Here is a 19,464-nt window from a genome sequence, read left to right as displayed (position 1 = left end):
TCCTCTTAGGACTACATTTGAAAGCTAACAATATTTCTGACAATTGTTTTAATTGTGCCTGTATGTGAACCAAGACCTCATCTACGTGGTGATTTGTAATCAATATTACATAAAGCTTGACAGGTCCAAGAATGTATAAAAGCAATCCTAATTTTCAATATAACTTTTACTTTTCTATTTTATTAATTGAAATGTTACAACAATTTCGATTGTACTAGCAAAAATTTTCAGATCTAAAAGGGTTAAACACCAGGAACTCTCAGCGAACTATGTGGTCACAGCCTGTCAGACACCTACCCATCCATGTTGCTTGACTCTCGGTCACAGTCAGCAGTACAGAATGTTTAGAAGTCACTCAAAAATAGGTAGATCAGCTGGAGAACAATTGGAGGCTCTATGTAAGAACCCCCAACTGCCCCTCTTGTCTGTATAGATAAGAGTTTCCACTCGGCACCTGCTGTGGTGTGTAACCAGTCCTTTTGTTTATAATGATCTCTTATGTGAGAATAAGGAAAATATTCACCACACCATTCTTAGTTTCTTGTTCTATTCAGTTCTCCATGACTATGCCAGTTCAAATGTCTCTACACAGATGGAACAAAAGTCAATAACGGATTTGCAAATACAAGGGCGCACACGAAGTATTCTGTTCTGAGTTTATGCAGTGTATACTCTGCAGAGTTGATCACTATATCTGAGGCTCTGCAATACATTAAAACTCTGACAACATAGGACATTCTGGTTTGTACTGATTAGCTTTTTACAAGGGATATTTCAGTGCTACCCCAGAAACTTTTTGATTGCTGACATTCAAGACATTTAAGTTGACCTCAACAGCTCCACAATGATAGAAACATTCATCTGGAGACTGAGCCACTTGGGTATCCTGGGAAATGAACTCACTGACAAATTAGCTAAAGGAGCAGCAACAGTAGACAAACTTGGACTCAGAGTACAAGGTGCAGACCTACAATATTGCAACTGTGACATCACATTTTCGAAATCTTGGATATGGAATGCAGGCCACCACTACTCTCAACAAGCTGAAGACAATCGAGAGAACCATAAAACATGGTGTATTTCTCTTCAAGCTCTCCACAGACCTCTTGGAAAGATGCCATTGTACTGTACCGACTATGTACTGAGCACACCAGACATAAGCATGTGATCCTTTTTTTTATATAAAGAAGTGTCCCCCAATGCAACAGTGGTAGTCATAGTACTCCATATTCTCACAGTGGGTGCCCTGCTGGCTGATTTGAGACAAGCAATCAACTTGCTTATGTCTCTGCCTCTGAAAGTAGCAGACAGTAGGCTAGCAGCTAACAGAGTCCTACATTTTCTGAGAGAAAGTGGTTTTTATAACAAAATTTCATGCAGCTCTATGTTCGGTGTCAGAGGTGTATGTGGGGAGAGTCCCTCTCACTAAACCATGTGCTCTAAATTGCGTCAATCTGCTTTCTCTCTCTCTGCACTGTCATGCAGTTTTAAATTTGATGTACATATTTGTTTACCTAACTGTTTATGCTCATTAGCTCTTTAGTCCATACAGTCTTCATTTGATCACTCCATTTTATGTATTCTTATTATAATGAACCTTCAAGCTGTATCTTTCAATGTTTTTGGTATAGGATGGGAGTACAGGGTGCATTTATTACCAGAGATATATGGTGCAGGGAACTTCACATTTTCAACCATGTTGACAAAGTCACAGACCCTAGAGCGGAATGTTCTCCTTTTCCCATTTCATATACACTACCAGCCATTAAAATTGCTACACCACAAAGATGACATGCTATAGATGTGAAATTTAACTGACAGAAAGAAGATACTGTGATATGCAAATGATTAGCTTTTCAGAGCATTCACACAAGGTTGGCGCCAGTGGCGACACCTACAACATGCTGACATGAGGAAAGTTTCCAACAGATTGCTCATACACAAACAGCAGTTGACTGTTGTTGTCTAATGAAGCGTTGTTGTGATGCCTCGTGTAAGGAGGAGAAATGCGTACCATCACGTTTCCGACTTTGATAAAGGTTGGATTGTAGGCTATCATGATTGCGGTTTATCGTATCGCGACATTGCTGCTCGCGTTGGTCGAGATTCAATGACTGTTAGCAGAACATGGAATTATTGGGTTCAGGAGGGTAATACAGAACACTGTGCTGAATCCCAACAGCCTTGTATCACTAGCAGTCGAGATGACAGGCATCTTATCCACATGGCTGTAACGGATCATGCAGCCACGTATCATTCCTGAGTCAACAGATGGGGACGTTTGCAAGACAACAACCATCTGCACAAACAGTTCGATGACATTTGCAGCAGCATGGCCTATCAGCTCAGAGACCATGGCTGCGGTTACCCTTGACACTGTATCACAGACAGTAGCGCCTGTGATGGTGTACTCAACGACGAACCTGGGTGCACGAATGGCAAAATGTCATTTCTTCGGATGAATCCAGGATCTATTTACAGCATCATGTTGTTCACATCTGTGTTTGGTGACATCACGGTGAACACACATTGGAAGCGTGTATTCATCATCGCCATACTGGCGTATCACCCGACGTGATGGTATGGGGTGCCATTGGTTACGCTTCTTGTTCACATTGATGGCACTTTGAACAGTGGATGTTACATTTAATATATGTTATGACCCATGGCTCTGCCCTTCATTTTATCCCTGCAAAACCCTACATTTCAGAAGGATAATACACGACCACATGTTGCAAGTCCTGTACAGGCCTTTCTGGATACAGAAAATGTTTGACTGCTGCCCTGGCCAGCACATTCTCCAAATCTATCACCAATTGAAAACATCTGGTCAATGGTGGCCGAGCAACTGGCTTTCTACAACACGCCAGTCACTACTCTTGATGAACTGTGGTATCATGTTGAAGCTGCATGGGCAGCTGTAACTGTACACACCATCCAAGCTCTGTTTGACTCAATGCCCAGGCGTATCACGGCCATTATTATGGCCAGAGATGGTTGTTCTGGGTACTGATTTATCAGGATCTATGCACCCAAATTGTGTGAAAATGTAATCACGTCAGTTCTAATATAATATATTTGTCCAATGAATAACTGTTTATCATCTGCATTTCCTCTTGGTGTAGCAATTTTAATGGCCAGTAGTGTAGTTTTACATGAATTTCCACTGGAGTGAGGGACTAATAACCAAACTGTTATTTCCTTTAAACCCATTGTCATCATCACCATCTACCATCATCTTGTATTTTAGCTTCTCCCTGTCAGGCTGTACCCTGTTTGAACTTTCTCTAGGGCAACTAATTAAAAAAAAAAAAAAAATCCCAGTCCTCTCCACAAAGCCCCTGCTTTCCATGTAGCCACCTCCAGTGTGTGGTGGAACGCTGTTCTGAATAACAGGTTCATCAAATAGAAGCACCATGAAAATGTTATGCCAACTCATGGAGTACAGATAACAGCACCATCACAAGTCTCTCAGTAACTGGAAAGCACAGCAATCACTATCCTAACAGAAGTCCAGGCCAGCCCAGGTAATCGTAATTCACTTTATAGAAGCAAAGTCAGATGATAGCAGCTAGCAGTGGAAAAACTGAGGTTTAGCGATTTTCCATGTGGCTTTTTATTGGCTCACTGCAGAATTTGACATGACCAGTCCCTAGTATCAGCATGATTTCCCTGCAAGATGCACCTTTACATGATGTGAGTTATGTTATATATCTATATCTTCCATTTGCTCTTCAAAGGGGTTACTAAAATTATATTACTGAATTTTTTGCTTCTGCAATTGCTATTTGGAATCAGAGTAATGAATAATTTTATGTGAAGTTACGAAGTTAATGACTGTATCTCCTCTGTCCACCTGCCCATGCACAGACTTTTAATATTACACTTACTCCCTTTCATCTCCTACAGATTTTGAAAAAAAGTATTTTTGTTGTATCACTAAAAGAGGGTCTGTTATTCCAATAAGTTATTTTATTTTCCTCTTTCCATAAGTTTACTCAGTGTGGGTGGTATGCTAGCAGTTCGGAATGCCTCATTCATCACAATATGAATTTGATTAGACTGATCCATATTAACCACAAGCTACGACATAGAATGATGGAGGAAATCAGATTTATTGAAACTGTGCTTATAGAGAGAAGAAACTAATGTGTTTTAGTGTAATTCATAGCAGTCAACTTTAGTTTCATAGCTGCATCTCTTAGTGTTCGTCTTTACCTACATTATTTTTTCTGTATCTATAATAATTCTTTTTTAATTGTATTACTTTTGTATTTTCTTTTACATAGCTGAACTGAAGACTACTCAGACATTTGTGACAGATCTTGTGTGCTTACCTGATTGTGAGATTGTTTGTACAAGTGCAACTGAGGATTTACGATTTTATGACACATCGGCCAATAAATTTGAACTTCGTGTTATGGTAAATCAGGATTTTTATTATTTATCAGTCAATTATGAGACAGGGTTGAGAAGAAACACACACAGTTACACTTAAAAATTATTAGTGAATGCTGTCCTTCAAAATTAAATCAGGTTATAGAGCTTAAAGTCATAGCTCTATCTTCTAGACACTGAAACTGTTTGTGTTTCTTAGACATCTATCAACAGCATTCAGTTTGAGGACATTATGCTACTAAGTTCTATATTTTATTTCAGTATCCCACTATGGCTGTGTTTTGGTATGTTTCTTCTTCTTATACACTAGAAAAGGTTTTACTGTTCCTTTAAACTTCATATGATAACATTTAATATTACTATTTGCTTGTAGTGAATTTGCCCTTTTATGCCAATTTGATGATGGATACAGTTAAGATCTTATAATTATTGAAAATATTTATGGATGATGTTCAGCTATTTATGTAGGAATACAAGTAGATTTGAGGCTGCAGAAGGTGGTTCTTCTTAGAACTCGAAGACGCTCTCATAATCTTAGTCATACTTAAGATGACAGACCAAGATAGATCCCAATGTCAAATCCAAATCTCAAGTGATGTAGCTGTAGTGCTCATAAGGCAACAAGCCTAATAGATTACTTTTATCTTTAGTTTTTGTGTGAGATGATAGATAACACTGACCCAGAAATAAATTAAAATAGTTCCATTTGCCTGGTCACAGCTAAGGTTTCTAAGAGGTTTCTCTTGATTGTCAGGTTATTGACAAAACTACAAGTATTCCCCATGTGGGTTCCCTCGACCCCTCTTCCATGAAAGTGGGAGGGAGGGAGGGGGTTGGAGAGGGGGGAGTACAGAAAGAAGAAAAATAGGGGGAGGGGATGTTGCTCTATGGGAACAAATATAGATAGGCTGATCACTACCTTACTATCCAGTCAAAGTGGTGAGTCAAAAGTCTGCTATCCTCTAAGATGAAATATGTTATGAGTGGTACATAACTGTCTGACAACTAAGTGGCATTGTTGCCTTCAGGAATCTTTTTATTTGTGACTGGCAAGTGAACTGCCCAGGCCCCAACTTAAGCTGCTGTGGCCATAGATGTTCAGAGGCTTATAACTTTTCCTGTGTCTAGCTGAATCTAAGAAGGAAGGAAATGAATACTGAAAAGGTCTATCTATCAATTTCGTATTGAGTCTGGATTCCTGAAGTGCCTCTTGCATTGAGTATGTCATGTATCATTTCACTGATCATGTAAAAAAAAAAAAAAAAAAAAAAAAAAAAAAAAAAAAAAAAAAAAAAAAAAAAAAAAAAAAAAAAAAGCTACTTACAAAATTTTGCCTACTTGAAATTTTATGATATATCTAACACATTTGAATGTATAAATCACAACATTCTCTTAGAGAAAAATAAGGCTGATGGCTTTCAAGGTAGAATGAGTAAGTGTTTTGCTTCATATTTAATGATAGGAAGCAAAGGATAATGTCTGATAGCTCATACAGGTCTCATGATGATGATGAATATTGTTCTCAGCATGGATACTTAAAGAGACCTGCTGTACGTTCGGTGTCATAGACCATTTGGTTGTTGCCTTTAATTAGTAGAATGTCTTTTCCATGACAGATTCTTCAGTTTCCCTTCTAACTATTTTCCTTATTATTTTGAGTTTATTTTCAGATATTTTTTTAGAAAGTTTTCAGTCATTGTGTGCCACCAGTTTTATGTTATGATAGGGAGAAATACACTTTTAATCACAAAACTTTGAAAAACTGAGGCTTGCAGAGAAGAAATGGAGTGGTGCAATTATAAGGGGACATAAGAAAACAAATGAATTAGTGAACAAATTGAAGGGAAGGACATGATTATGACTAATGTAAATGGAAAGTAGATGAAATTGATTTGTAACCAGGTGAATGGATTGTAGGAAGTTCTTCAGTTGTCACCAAGAAATAACTAAAGACTGACACAATTATGTAATGCAAGATGGATATGGTGTTAGAAACCACATGAGGTCAACACAGATAGGTATTTCTGAAGACTGTAATGCATGAAACATCCTATAGGAGACTGTTATGTAGGTTTGGGCATCAAATGAATGCTACTTTTGATGTTGATGATGATAACATAGTTTTGCAAGCTTACTTCATCAGTTCTAACTTTTGTCTTCACACTGAATGCCAAAAGTGTGTACTGAGAAAAGAAATATTTTCTACTTTGCTTCCTCCATTTAATTATTATCACTTAAGAGAAGAATGGAATATCAGGTATCCATATCACTCATATCTAAAACTGTCTAGACTTACACAGAGAGATCAAGGTTCTGAAATCCAACAGTAACTGAATCAGTACACCAATCAACTATATTTTACCTTAGGTTATGTGGGCAGAAATTGTCCTGATAACCTTGCATATTCAGAATTTGTTTTTCCAGTATTGTTGACACTTCATTTCCCTAAACTTATATGTATTGACGTGTAATTGGAAGGAGTGGTATTGCATTATAATATGTATTGACAATTAAAGCATCCATTTGTTATAAGCAGTTCTTCATCCCTAACTCCCCATTCAATACCTCTCTCCTTTCCTCCCATTCTCTCTCTCTTTCTCAATCAATCTGTATACTTCTCCCAGCATATTTCTGCACTCACTTTTGAATAAATGAGAAACTGATCCTTTTATTCTAGGTACAAAGGAACGAGAACTTCATTTAATTGAACAGTAGGAAGTTTAGAATAGAACATCAAAAACCTTATGAAGAGGATACATTGCCACTCACCACACAGAGTATGCACTGTGTCACAAACAGGGATAATGAAAAGACCAGGCCAGGTAGAGTTCCCACCCATGCGGCTCAGAAAAGCTGAAGTTTGCAGGAAGGATCCAGATGCTGCAGGCTTTGAGGCAGTCATTGAAGAGAAGCACATTGCATTGGGATGTATGTTCAGCCTCTGAGTGGTTCAATGTCTCTTGGCACAATTTTGCTGTGAGCTTTCATGTGGACAGAAAAATTGTTAGGTGTCACATCAACATAGAAAGCAGCACAGCGATTGCAGCTTATTTTGCAGATGGCTGGTTTCACAGGTAGCCCTACCTTTGATGGGATAGAAGATGCTTGTGGCAGGACTGCAGTGGAAGGATGAGAACAGATGTTGCATCTAGACCTCTTGCAGGGATACCAGCAATGAGACAAGGGGTTGCGAGGAGGTATGGACAAGGATGTTGGGTAGCAGAATACCATTGGGAAATGGGTGGAGAAGATGGTGGGTAGGGTATCCTTCATTTCAGGGCACAATGAAAGGTAGTTGAAACCCTGGCAGAGAATGTCATTCAGTTGCTCCACTCCTTTATTTAATTAGATAGCTTGCAGTGTGCATAGATCAGCTGTCAATGTCTAAATGTTATGTGGGATGATAAAGTTTCTTGTTATTGGTTAGTGTAACTGGGTTGCTTGAAGTAATGGTAAACTGATGGATAGCATAAAGTTAAGTATAAGATATACTATGTATTAGTTACATATGAAAATATATGCTGGACCAGGACTCGAACACATATTTCCTGCTTATTGTGAGCAGTCGCCTTAATCACTTCAGCTATCCATACACACCTCCTGGACTGACACAGATTTCCATAAGCCACACTGTCTATTTCCCTATATGATAGTGTCCTATGTATGAAAACTTGGGTCAATCTGGGAAGTGTGGATGGATAGCCTAAGTGGCTAAGATGACTGCTCATGATAAGTGGGCTGTCTGGATTCGAGTCTCAGTCTGGACAGATTTTCGTATGTCACTAGTGTATCTATACCTTATGCAGCTGATCCAAGATATTCACAATCAGAAAATTTATTTTGAATTAATTTTGGATAGCTGTCAATCATAATTAATGTCTATTCATCAAGACATGCAAGCAAACAAGTGGACAATATTTTCAAAAGCATTATTCAAAAATTACAATAAGCCACTAAATCTATACATGAATCAGTCATCTTGAGTTGCTGTGCTTCTTCTCTCTGTTTTCCCTATATTAGTTACCACATTAATAGTTTTGTCAATGTGCTGTACACTTAGGTTACGGTATCTCATTTATATTTATTATTGTTTGGATGTATACTGGAAAGAGCAGGTGGAGTTTCTTCTACATGCCAAAATTAAATTGGAGGGCAAGACAAAGTGGATAGTTATGCAGTTCATGCAAACTTAAGTCTATTGTAAGTGTATAATGTAAAATTCTAATGACCAAGAAAATTTTATAAGTGGATGATGTTTATTTATTTGTCTTCAACATACTATATTCATCAAAACAGAGGACAACAGTAATGACATATGTACATCCACAAGAAAACAGTCATTAGTCTCTGTCATGTTCTGCATAGTGACTTGTAGAGAGTAATTAGTAAAGAGTAAAACACTGAAACTTAAAAAGAATGAGTCATGTTGGTCACATAGTATTGGATATATAAAAATGGATCAATTGTTGTAAATATAACTGTAATCATCATTTAAATTTTGTATTCCTTTGCAGAAATCTGCCATAATAGCTTATGAAATGTTGGAGCAGCTCTACAGTCACATGTTATTCTACATTCAACAATATTTTATTGATTCAAATAGATTAACAAGAACCAACCACAGACTGCAAAACAAAACAGCTGCGGTGCTTCATGTGCCACACAAAATAGGATGGTTGTTGATCTGGCTAACACTACTGTAAATAAATAATGTTAAATTACTCAGAATGCAGTGGCAAAGATTTTGTAAATATCTCATGATAGTGTGTTCTCAGTTTTTCAAGACTGCCTATAAATGAAGTTCATTTCTGCTCAGTGGGTACTAAAGCCTGAACAGAAGTAACCTGTTTGGTGAGAGCTTCAGAATGACATAGTGGAACATGGTAAGGACTTTCTTAGTTAGATCATTGCTGGTGGTGATTATAACTGTAAAAACAAATGCACAAGCACACTTTGTAATTCACAAGTTCAAAGGCACTAAAAAGACATTGATACTTGAGTCTTTATTTAGGGTAACAATTTCATCCTTCATTTATTGCATCAGAGTATTTAATGGTTGGGCATCCAGAAAATAAGTTCAGCTGATTAATTCTTTCTAGAGTGGAATGAAGCTATTATTTTGTGTATGTACAATGCAACAAATGTTGTTTGGATTAGACCAATATGCCATTTTTATTTAATTGTGCATTTTATATAGGTGATGACTATAAAGACATGTAGGATTGAAATGGCAGTGGAAGAAGAAATTCAGGCAGTAGCTCATATTATGAATGTTCACAACTTGACAGCAGAAGTATTTTATCATCTTATCTTTGTGGGAACTTGAGAGTAATGCAGTTAGAAAATAAGTAGTTCATGCGTGGGTGTGAATGTGCAATCTGAGGTACATGAATACTCATGAAGAATAGTAGAGTGGTTAGTCAGAAAGAGGTGGGGGAAAAAAAAAGTGACATGTTCCCATGTTCCACATCCACGAGGATCTCCTCAACACGGATCTATGGAACAAAAAACTAATCTAATCTAATCTATATGTGTCATGATGCATGTGTTGCAGCAAACAGGGATTCAGAAATTTCCCAATTCTACATATAATCATGGCTGTAAGATTAACTATAAGAGGTAATCAAGAAGTATCCATATAAGGATGTTGCTGCAGCATATCTGCAATGTAGCATCACTCTAATGTAGATATATAAGTACCAGCATGTAGGCAACAGATTAGTTTGACATTTACATCTTTTTGATGTGTGTGCATTGCATGCAGAAAGGTGAACTATGGTGATATTATTATTAAATGCATCCAAATGGGACCATTTTGCTGTTATTATTTTTTCAGCTGCCAAAGGCTGAAAACTGGTAGATATCCAATGGAAAATGAAGAATGTGTTTGGGGCTGCATGTTCTTCGAAAATCATTGTTATAGAGTGGTATTCCAAGCTTCATAATAATGCATATCCTCATATCGCAAAATATGTAGTGCAATAGTTACAACAACTTGGGTGGGAGACACATGAGCACCTTCCTTATAGTACTGACCTTTCCCCATGTCCAGTCTGTTAACAGGGGCCTTGAAGGATTGACAATTTCTGTCAGATTAGGGTGTGCAGCAGACAGTTACAGACTTCTTCATGCAGTAGGAAATGGTGTTTTACCAAACAGTTATCTTCAACCAGCTGCACTGGTTTGTTGATTACCTCAATGCTAATGATGATTTTGCCTGATTGGCATACAAATTCTGGACTGTATGACCTTCAAATGGAAACTTCTTAATCACCCCTTGTGATCAGAAGGTTAGTGCTTGGGAGGTTTAGATACTACTAACAGTGGAACAGTTGTCTGAAGTGACAAATTATTTAGCAGTACTAATATGACATTAAATGCTAATGTTCCCTCTTTCTTATTGCTGTGGATAATTCATTACCACATTATGTCATGTGCCATATTAAAACCACATGGCTGCCCATGCACTGATAGCAATCTTCACCACCAATTCACGTCATCACTCAAATATCCTGGCTTAGTTTTCCTGTGCTATCTCCAAATTGCTTAAGGCAAATCCTGGAATGGTTTCTTTGAAAAGGCGATCATTATGGGCTATTACACACAAATTTTCCTTCCTTTCTTGAAATCAATGCAACTATGTTATACCTTTCAGGACTTGACATGAAATCTACTAAAAGTAAGCCAAAATACCTGGAGGGGTACACAAATGCAATAGTGATGTGCTGAGAGTTGTGTTAGTATTGTGTAGAATGAGTCATTGATTGTTGTCACAATAGCATGACTGGAATGCCATAAGATACTGGTACTGACAACATAGAAAATACTAACTGGACAATATTTTAAAAATTGTCAATTTTTTTACTAGACAAAGGCTATTAACAAGAATTTGTACAATTATCTGGAAAAGGAAATAAGATCATAGTTTAACAAGCTTTGAAGATGAAGCCATTAGAGTAGGAGCAGAAGCTCATTTTGGGGAGGAAAGCAAATGTGTCCTTCTCAATGGACCATTTTGGCTGTTTATTTTACCAAGTGATGTGCCACAGTGGTTAGCATACTGGAATCACATTCAGGAGGACAACAGTATGATCCCTGTCTGGCCATCCAGATATAGGTTTCTGTGACTTCCCTAAACAGCTCCAATAAAAATCCTGGCATGGTTCCTTCGAAAAATGCATTGCCAATTTCCTTTCCCATCCTTTCATAATACGAGTTTGTTCTCCACCTCTGTTGACAGTGATGTCAACAGAACACTAAACTCTAATCTTCCTTTCTTAAAGCTATTTAAGGAATCCATAAAAAAATCTAAATCTGCTTCATGATTTGAAACCCATTCAGATTAACTGGAGTGTAAGTGGTTCTGCAATTTTCAAAATTGTGTCTTTCCACATTCACTGGCGTGACTGATAGATACATTTTCCACTGCCTGTCTGAGTAGATGCTTCCATTCCTCTGCTCTGTATTTGGTAACATATTACACTCTCATATAAATTTAATTTTTGCAATTTTAGTAATATGAACTGTTTGGGGGAACTAACACTACTGAGATGGAGATTGCTTAGAATTTTGATAACCCAAATTAAACATCATGACATCATTAAATGCATCTGCTAGTGCATGCTAGATTGTTCTTAACCATTTGATTATCTGAATAAAATTATTAAGTAGGAGAAGTAAAGCACATGTGTGCAGTCATCCTGATGTATATGAACTCATAATGACCAAAACTTTACACAAAAAAAGATGAAAAATATTTTTTGTATCAAAACATGAATGGTGCACATTACCTGGAGTTTGAGTTATTGGAGATCATACTTATTTATTTCTGTAGACCAGTTTTGATTTAATACAATTGTACACCATTCCACTTCAGTATTAATGTCATAGACAACAGGTACCCTAGCTGTTAGACTGTAAAGGAAGGTCTCGTCCCAAAGCCAGCGCTACTCTCATGTTTTAACCCTAACATTTTTTTTCCTGTGTGTGTATGTGTGGGGTTACATGAAGTCTTAAGTGTAAAACACTGAAGAGAAACTGCTTGACAGAGTCCTAGCTGCCTGTCTTATTGTACAGCAGACAACAGGTATGTTTGAGAGAGAGAGAGTGACAAATTTTATACCCTTTCATGATGCATGCATTTAGTTTTGTGCTCACTGTTTCGAACTTGAGGACATCAGATAGAACCCAATATTTCTTTCCACTTATAACATGTACAGAACAGGTTACAAGTATGAGAACATAAGAGCAGTGGTGACAAGAAGCACAACATTATCTAGATCTTTCTAGTGAAAGAGTAACTGTGATAACACATTGGAACTGCAGTTACTGGAATGTTTATGTGTCACTGTACACTCGCACTTGTGAGGACAGAATGAGACAGTACATGACTTCCTCCTGTAGTGCTAACAATATCATAGATTAAACTTCACATGTTGTCCAGTATGTGTTACCGCTGCTTTCTTGAAATCTGGCATTGTGCGACTGGAGTCGGTGGTTCCAATGGTGTGTGAGGTACCAATCTTTGGCATTGTTTCTTCATAAAGGCACCTGGTGTCCATTGTGTAACTTGGTGACTGTGATGTACTGGAAAATTTCCTGATGCTGTAATCTCATATTTTGCATGTGTGGATCCTGCAGTGTTTGCAGTATCCAATGTGTTGCAAAATGCAGGCTTCAGTTGATCAAACATGACAGTGGTAGGCAGACTTTTGATTCTAATTTGGAATGAATTATTGCTTTTGCTAATTGCAGGCTATCATGGCTGTAATGCTTGCGTACTGCATTATTACATAAGAAAATGTATATACAATTGTTAAGATCTGCAAACACAAATTAGTGTCTTCCAACCTAACTTCAGGGTGCTGTTGGTCTATGCTGGCATATACACTCCAAGAATCTGGTAATAGAGTCTGGTGCAGAGATTGTATCATCTGCCATGTTGTGCAAGAGTATCCATGACAGATGTAACATTTGTTGTATACTAATTCTGTTGCTCTAGACGTCACATCACTTTTGAATTATGTCCATAGACCAAGAAGTGCAGTAGGTAGTGGCTTCATCCACTTCTGTGTCACATGACATTCCAGAGCTGCTTGTAGTTTTCAATGCAGATGCTCAACTAAGCTGTTTGATGCAGTATGATGGGCTGTGGTGCATAGTTGCTTCAAACCTAATAATGTAGCTAATACTTTGAACAGGTAAGCTTCAAATTTTTGCCCCTGGTCAGTTACTTGCAGTAGTCCAACCACAAAAATATGTTTGCACTATGGTTTCAGCTGCAGTATCTTTCATGGGGAAGCTTTGAGCCATCTGGTGAATTAGTCCACAACCGTGAGACAATGACCATAGCTTTCTGAGACTGGAAACAGGCCTACAATATCAGTGAGCACATGTTCAAAACATTGATTTGGTGGTAGATATGCACCTAAAGGTTCCCTGACATGTGGTGTGATCCTGTTCCTCTAACATACTTTGCATCACTTGACAAATGGTTTACAATCTGCATGCATTCCAGGCCAGATAGAACTTTGCTTGACCAATCTAAGAGTGCCTCATACTCCTGGGTGTGCCAAGCTCTGTACTGATGTAGTTTTTTTGGTTCAAAATTGCTGTGGCACAAATGGGTGTTCTTTCACTCTGGATAGACCATAATGTAATTCAACATTCACTTCAGGCATCACAATGCATTGCTGCTTCAGTCCTCCCAGTTACTTCAATAGATCATGTAACTCACCATGTTATTAGGTCTGTGTGAGAGCATCAGATTCAATGGCAGTTGTTACAACTTCAGCATGTGAACATGCACCTGCTGTCACTTTCACAACCTCTACATGTGAGAGTATGTCAGCTGGCACATTCAGCTTTCCTTGTACATAGACAATGCAGGTAGTGAAATGGCTAATGTAATCTAGATAGCATAGCTGTCTCAATGCTTTCTCTAATTTAACAGTAAAAGTGTAAGTTAGCAGCTTGCGATCTATATAAATACTGAGCTGCCAGACTTGTAACAAATGCCTGAACTTCTTGACTGCAGCATAGGCAGCATATAGTTCATGGTCATACATTGCCCAATGTTGCTGTGAAGGTACAACTTATGACCAAAAAATACAACAGGTTGCCAACAATGCTTGACCTGCAGTTGCAGAGTAGCACCAACAGTGGTAGATGAGGCATCAACCATAAGTGCAAGAGAAATCTTTGCCACTGAGTGTACCAAATGCACAGCCTCTGCAGTTGCTGCTTTCACAGCTTGAAAATCATTGTCCACATTGATTGTCCAATGCATCCTGTCATTCGGCTTTGGTTCATTCAGGTGAGCAGTTATCAATGCATTATTGTTTAAGAATCCATGATACCTAGAAAATGGTATGGCTCTCTGACTGTATTGGGGTGAGGGTATTTGCTTATGGCTTCTATCTTATCCTGTAATAGTCAAAGCCATGTGCATCTTCCATGTAACCAAGATATTGCACCTCCTTCACTCTGAAAGTACACTTTTAAGTATAAATTATCAATACTTATGCAAGTAAATGATCAAATACTTGGGTCATCTACTGCAAATGCTCTTCTTCTGACACAGATATCACCAATATGTCATCTATTTAGACATGATAGAAGCCTGAGCCCCTAGTGGTGTCATCCACGAAACTGTTGGCATGTCCATGCTATGTTGCACAGACAAAAGGGCATCCTAGTGAACTCGAATAGGCTGAGTGGTGTTGGCACTGCTGTTTTAGGAATCTCTTCCATGTCTCTGGTAGTATGCTTAGACTAGATCAACTGTGGAAAATATGGTCTTACTGTAAACACTGGACACCAGGTCCAACCTAGGGTGGTCCGCACAGTGAACAGATGGTAATTGCTGTAAGGATGCCATCTGTCTTTCTTCTTAGGTACCACATGGATTGGGTCTGAGCAGCTGCTACTCGAAACTCTGCAAATGCTCTGTGACACCATGCTACAAAATTCCTGCTTCACAACTTTCAGCTTCTCTGCTGTCAAAGGTCTAGGCTGAGTGTGAATTGGTGGGTCTGGTGTGGTCAAAATGTGATCCACCATTGTGTGTTTAACTACCAGGAGAGTAGGCAACTGCTGCTTGATTTCAGGAAATTCTTTCAATAGCTGTGTGTGCAGCATATTTCCTGTAACTGTATGTACCATCATCAGGGTGACACAACACACCTTCTCTGGAGTATTCAGATTTGTAGTCAAATCGATCAGCTGATGACATGATAGACCAGGTATAATATCATAAAAGGATAAGAAATCAGCTCCTATGATAGGCTGTGATATATTAGCTACTGTGAAGTGCCACTCAGATATATGGTATAGACCAAGGTTAAGCAACAATGTGACCAGGCCATATGTTTTAATCTTAGAGTATTTACTGGTAAACACATGACAGTCATTACAGCTCTGGCATGGTAGATGTGTTGCTGGCTACACTGACACTTCTGCCCCCATGTTCACTAGATGTTGTAACTTTGTGTTGCACTCTGTGACAAAAACTCAATGTGTACTGCTGATAGAAGTGGCTGTTGTTGCTATGGTTTCTGCTTCATGTTTCCTCTTGCACAGTGTTGTACACTTTCACACATTGTTGTCGAACTTCTTCTGATACCTGCAGATACTTGGTGGTGATGATGAGAGGTTGCAAATTTGTCATGGCCAATGGTGCAGTCACTGCTGAGTGTGCATCATTTGTAATGTGGCTACTTGTGTGGTAAGTTGTGCTCATTGTGACTGTAGAAATGCTAGTGTAACTGTAGGAACATTTTCTTTTTTGCAGTGTCAATGTTGATACATTTTTGTGGGATATATGTCATAAATCCTGTCTGCTGTCTATGCTAGTGCAGTTACATCACCTGTGCACACTGTCAGAATTTTTTGTGTCCAAGGGTAATAGGGATATCCAAATATTGTGCAGCTTGCCAATGTGCACAAATGGTGTAAAAGTTGTGATGGCTTGTGATTTTTGAGCTCCTTAGACAACAAAAACTTCCCCAGTTCCTTTACCTCTGTCTGTGACAGGCATGTCACCAGTTCATTCTTGTCTATGCATACCATTAAGTGGCCAGCAGTGCAGCTAGAATATCCTGTACTTTTGCAGCTAGGTCCTCTGTGAGCACTGTTACAACATAACCATATCTTGTGTCATCTGCTGATGTCTCTGCAAGGACTACCTGCCTTTCAAACTGTGCAACTCACAACCCTGTATTGCCAGAATGGTGGCAATTTAACCATAACACTATTAATTACACTGCTTGCAGCTGGTTCTATGGTGACTGATGAATTGCCGATTCTTTCTTTTGAATGCTTTTAGCAGTCAAAAGGCCATGAACTTGCTCACAATTGACGCGTATATATGCTGCATTAAAAGCAGTTCATAGTGCTATATTTAGCATATAGCAGGAAAAACTGAATTATGAATAACCACCCAGTGCAGCAATAGCATTGACATGTCAGTCAGCCATAAAAGGCATAACTTTCAAAGAAGTCTTGTGGATACCAAGAGACATAAATGGTCTCAACAATTCTCTTTTAAAGTTATCACTCATTATTGGTTCTTCTGGAAACAGGGTCTTGAAATTTGAGGGTCCAGTCTCAAAATAGGTGATAGTACATGTTAGATCTATATCTTCTTACACTACATTTCCACATACTTGTAGCTCTGAGCATTCACCTCTTGTGATATAATCAGTTACCTGAGGCATAATTACATCTCTGGGTTTTTAGCACTTTCTGCCATATGCCACAACATGGTTGTAGGATGAGGTATAATAGTCTTTGAAGATACTTCATCATAAGTTCTCCAGCATTGACTAATGCCTGAACCAGGTCCAAAATACCTTTACCTTCTACAGTTCCATATGAACTTAGGTCTTGCACACACATAGCCACTATTTATCAACAATTATCTGCTGGGCAGGTTTAAGAAGGCATTTTTTGTTCACACAAGACACTTGTTAGACATACATGGATGGTGAGATATGTGTGAAGTGCCACTTGATCTTGTAGCATGAGAGTAAATTTCACTGCAGAGCAAACATCAAACAAAATTAATGTTTTTCCCATCATTATCAAATGTAGGCTTAAATAGCATCCAAATGGAACTTTTAAGATTTTTTTAAGGATGTGTGGTTCTATATTCACTAATGATTAAATTTTCTTTTACTTTCCCTTTTTTTGATACACTCTCCTTCCTTTGCAAACCATGTTTAGTTTCCTTGCTCATTTTCTGTGATAAGAAACGTATGGAAATCTACACTACTCTATTAAGCACTGCTTTCCTCACCATTTATAGACCATAGCCTGCAATGGTAGTCAGTGATACCACCAGCCTGTAAGCCGCAGTGCTTCCACCCAGCTTTGCTCTGCCTGTGCAGGGATGTCACAATGTTGCTGAGTGCAGCCATGGCCTCAGTCTCTATGCATACCTCTGCTGAGCCTGTAGCACACCAGTGCATGCATGCAGGATTTCTTGGCCCATGTGGTGATGTTACAAGCTTGTTTTGTCCAAACCTGTTGCAGTCCAGTGTTGTCGCAGTCTGCACACAGGCTGGACCTCTGTGCATGGCTATGTCATATATGACGTTCAGGTTCTGTCTATACGAGGGCTGCCCAATAAAGAATGGTCCTAATTTTTTTTTTTTTTTTTTTTTTTTTTTTTTTTGACAACATACTTTTACTCATCCTCATAATTTTGATGGTTCTTCTCAAAGTAGTCTCCCATGAATGCCATGAATGTGATGCACTTTTCCCAGGGTTTCTGCCAGTCTTCAAATACATGCTGGAAACAACTTTTTGAGAGATCCTTCAAAATCACCTCCGCAGTCTTCACCACTGCCTCTGATAATTGATAAAGCCTCCCATGGAAGCGTTTTTTCATGTTAGGGAATAAAAAACAGTCACATGAGGCTAAATCCTGACTATAGGGAGGGTGAGGGAGCACTTCACGTTGATTTTTGCAAGATATTCAGCAACAACATTAGCAATATGTGGCTGCGCATCCAGCCTGCTTCACAGAAATGTGATCTTTTGCACCTGATATTGACTTGCAATGTTTTCAGGACATCCATGTACTATTGTCCAGTTACTGATGTGTGTGCAGGTACAGCATGCTGATAAACCATTTCATGAATATCAAAGAATGAGGTGACCATAACTTTCCCAGCAGAAGCAATCATTTTTGCTTTTTTGGGGGTTGGTGATGAAGGAGATTTCCACACTGACCTTTGCTGTTTGTTCTCAGGATCAAAATGATGTAGCCAAGTTTCATCAGCAGTGATTACACTTAGAAGAAACTTCCTCTAACATCAAGTTTAGCTGCATGCAGACCTGCACAGGTATGTCCTTTTGTTGAATGTCCTTGAATCAATAGTCTTGGAACACATCGCACACAAACATGTGTCATGTAATTTTTTTGTCATCAATGAGTGGGTGGCACCCAATGAAATGTTTAGTATTTCAGAAAGTGATCTTAAGGTAATTCGTCAATCCTCTCTCACACTGACAGCAGCAGCATTGATATTATCTTCCATAATAGCAGTAACTGGAGAACCAGGTCCACCTTCCTTTGAAATTGATTGTCTCTGCTCTTCAAACATTTTAAACCACCTTCAAGCTGTGCTATAGGGAAGTATAGGGCTCCTGTAACATTGTATAGGCCTCAGCTGAAGGTTTGTTGAGACGACAGCAGAATTTCAGAGCTGCATGTTGTTTCTCATATGTTACGACCATTTCTGCAGTAGGCGATACTGAACACATCTGACCTTGCCAGCCTCTCACAGGCAGGAACCAGAAGTCCCAACAATGAATCTACTACAGCATGTTTGTTGCACATTAAGCTAACAGAATAACATAAGATTATATTTTAGTGCGAGAAATTATGACCATAAGGAAATTATGATCATTCTTTATTGAACAACGCCTGCAATTTTCAGTATGAGATGTCTGTAATACACTTCGGGTATTTTGTAATGGCATGCATTGTAAACTGTTAGTATGCAGATATACAGTGGCTACTTCATTACATTGTTTAGCATATTTTCTGTTCATCACCTT

At 38.5% G+C, this 19,464-nt stretch overlaps 1 protein-coding gene across 1 annotated transcript in view; it reads left to right on the top strand.

Moving 5' to 3' along the window:
• Window positions 1-19,464, top strand: part of LOC126092753 (WD repeat-containing protein on Y chromosome-like) — a 411,016-nt gene that overhangs the window by 32,745 nt on the left and 358,807 nt on the right. Inside the window, exon 3 of the mRNA XM_049908479.1 lies at window positions 4,290-4,423. Within this exon, the coding sequence (XP_049764436.1) occupies window positions 4,290-4,423 (134 nt within the window). The remainder of the gene's footprint in view (window positions 1-4,289; window positions 4,424-19,464) is intronic.

The sequence above is a fragment of the Schistocerca cancellata genome, chromosome 7, assembly GCF_023864275.1.
Source record: "Schistocerca cancellata isolate TAMUIC-IGC-003103 chromosome 7, iqSchCanc2.1, whole genome shotgun sequence".
Taxonomy (NCBI): domain Eukaryota; kingdom Metazoa; phylum Arthropoda; class Insecta; order Orthoptera; family Acrididae; genus Schistocerca; species Schistocerca cancellata.
The sequence above is the reverse complement of the archived record's forward strand: the minus strand, read 5'-3'. Positions and strand labels throughout refer to the sequence as shown.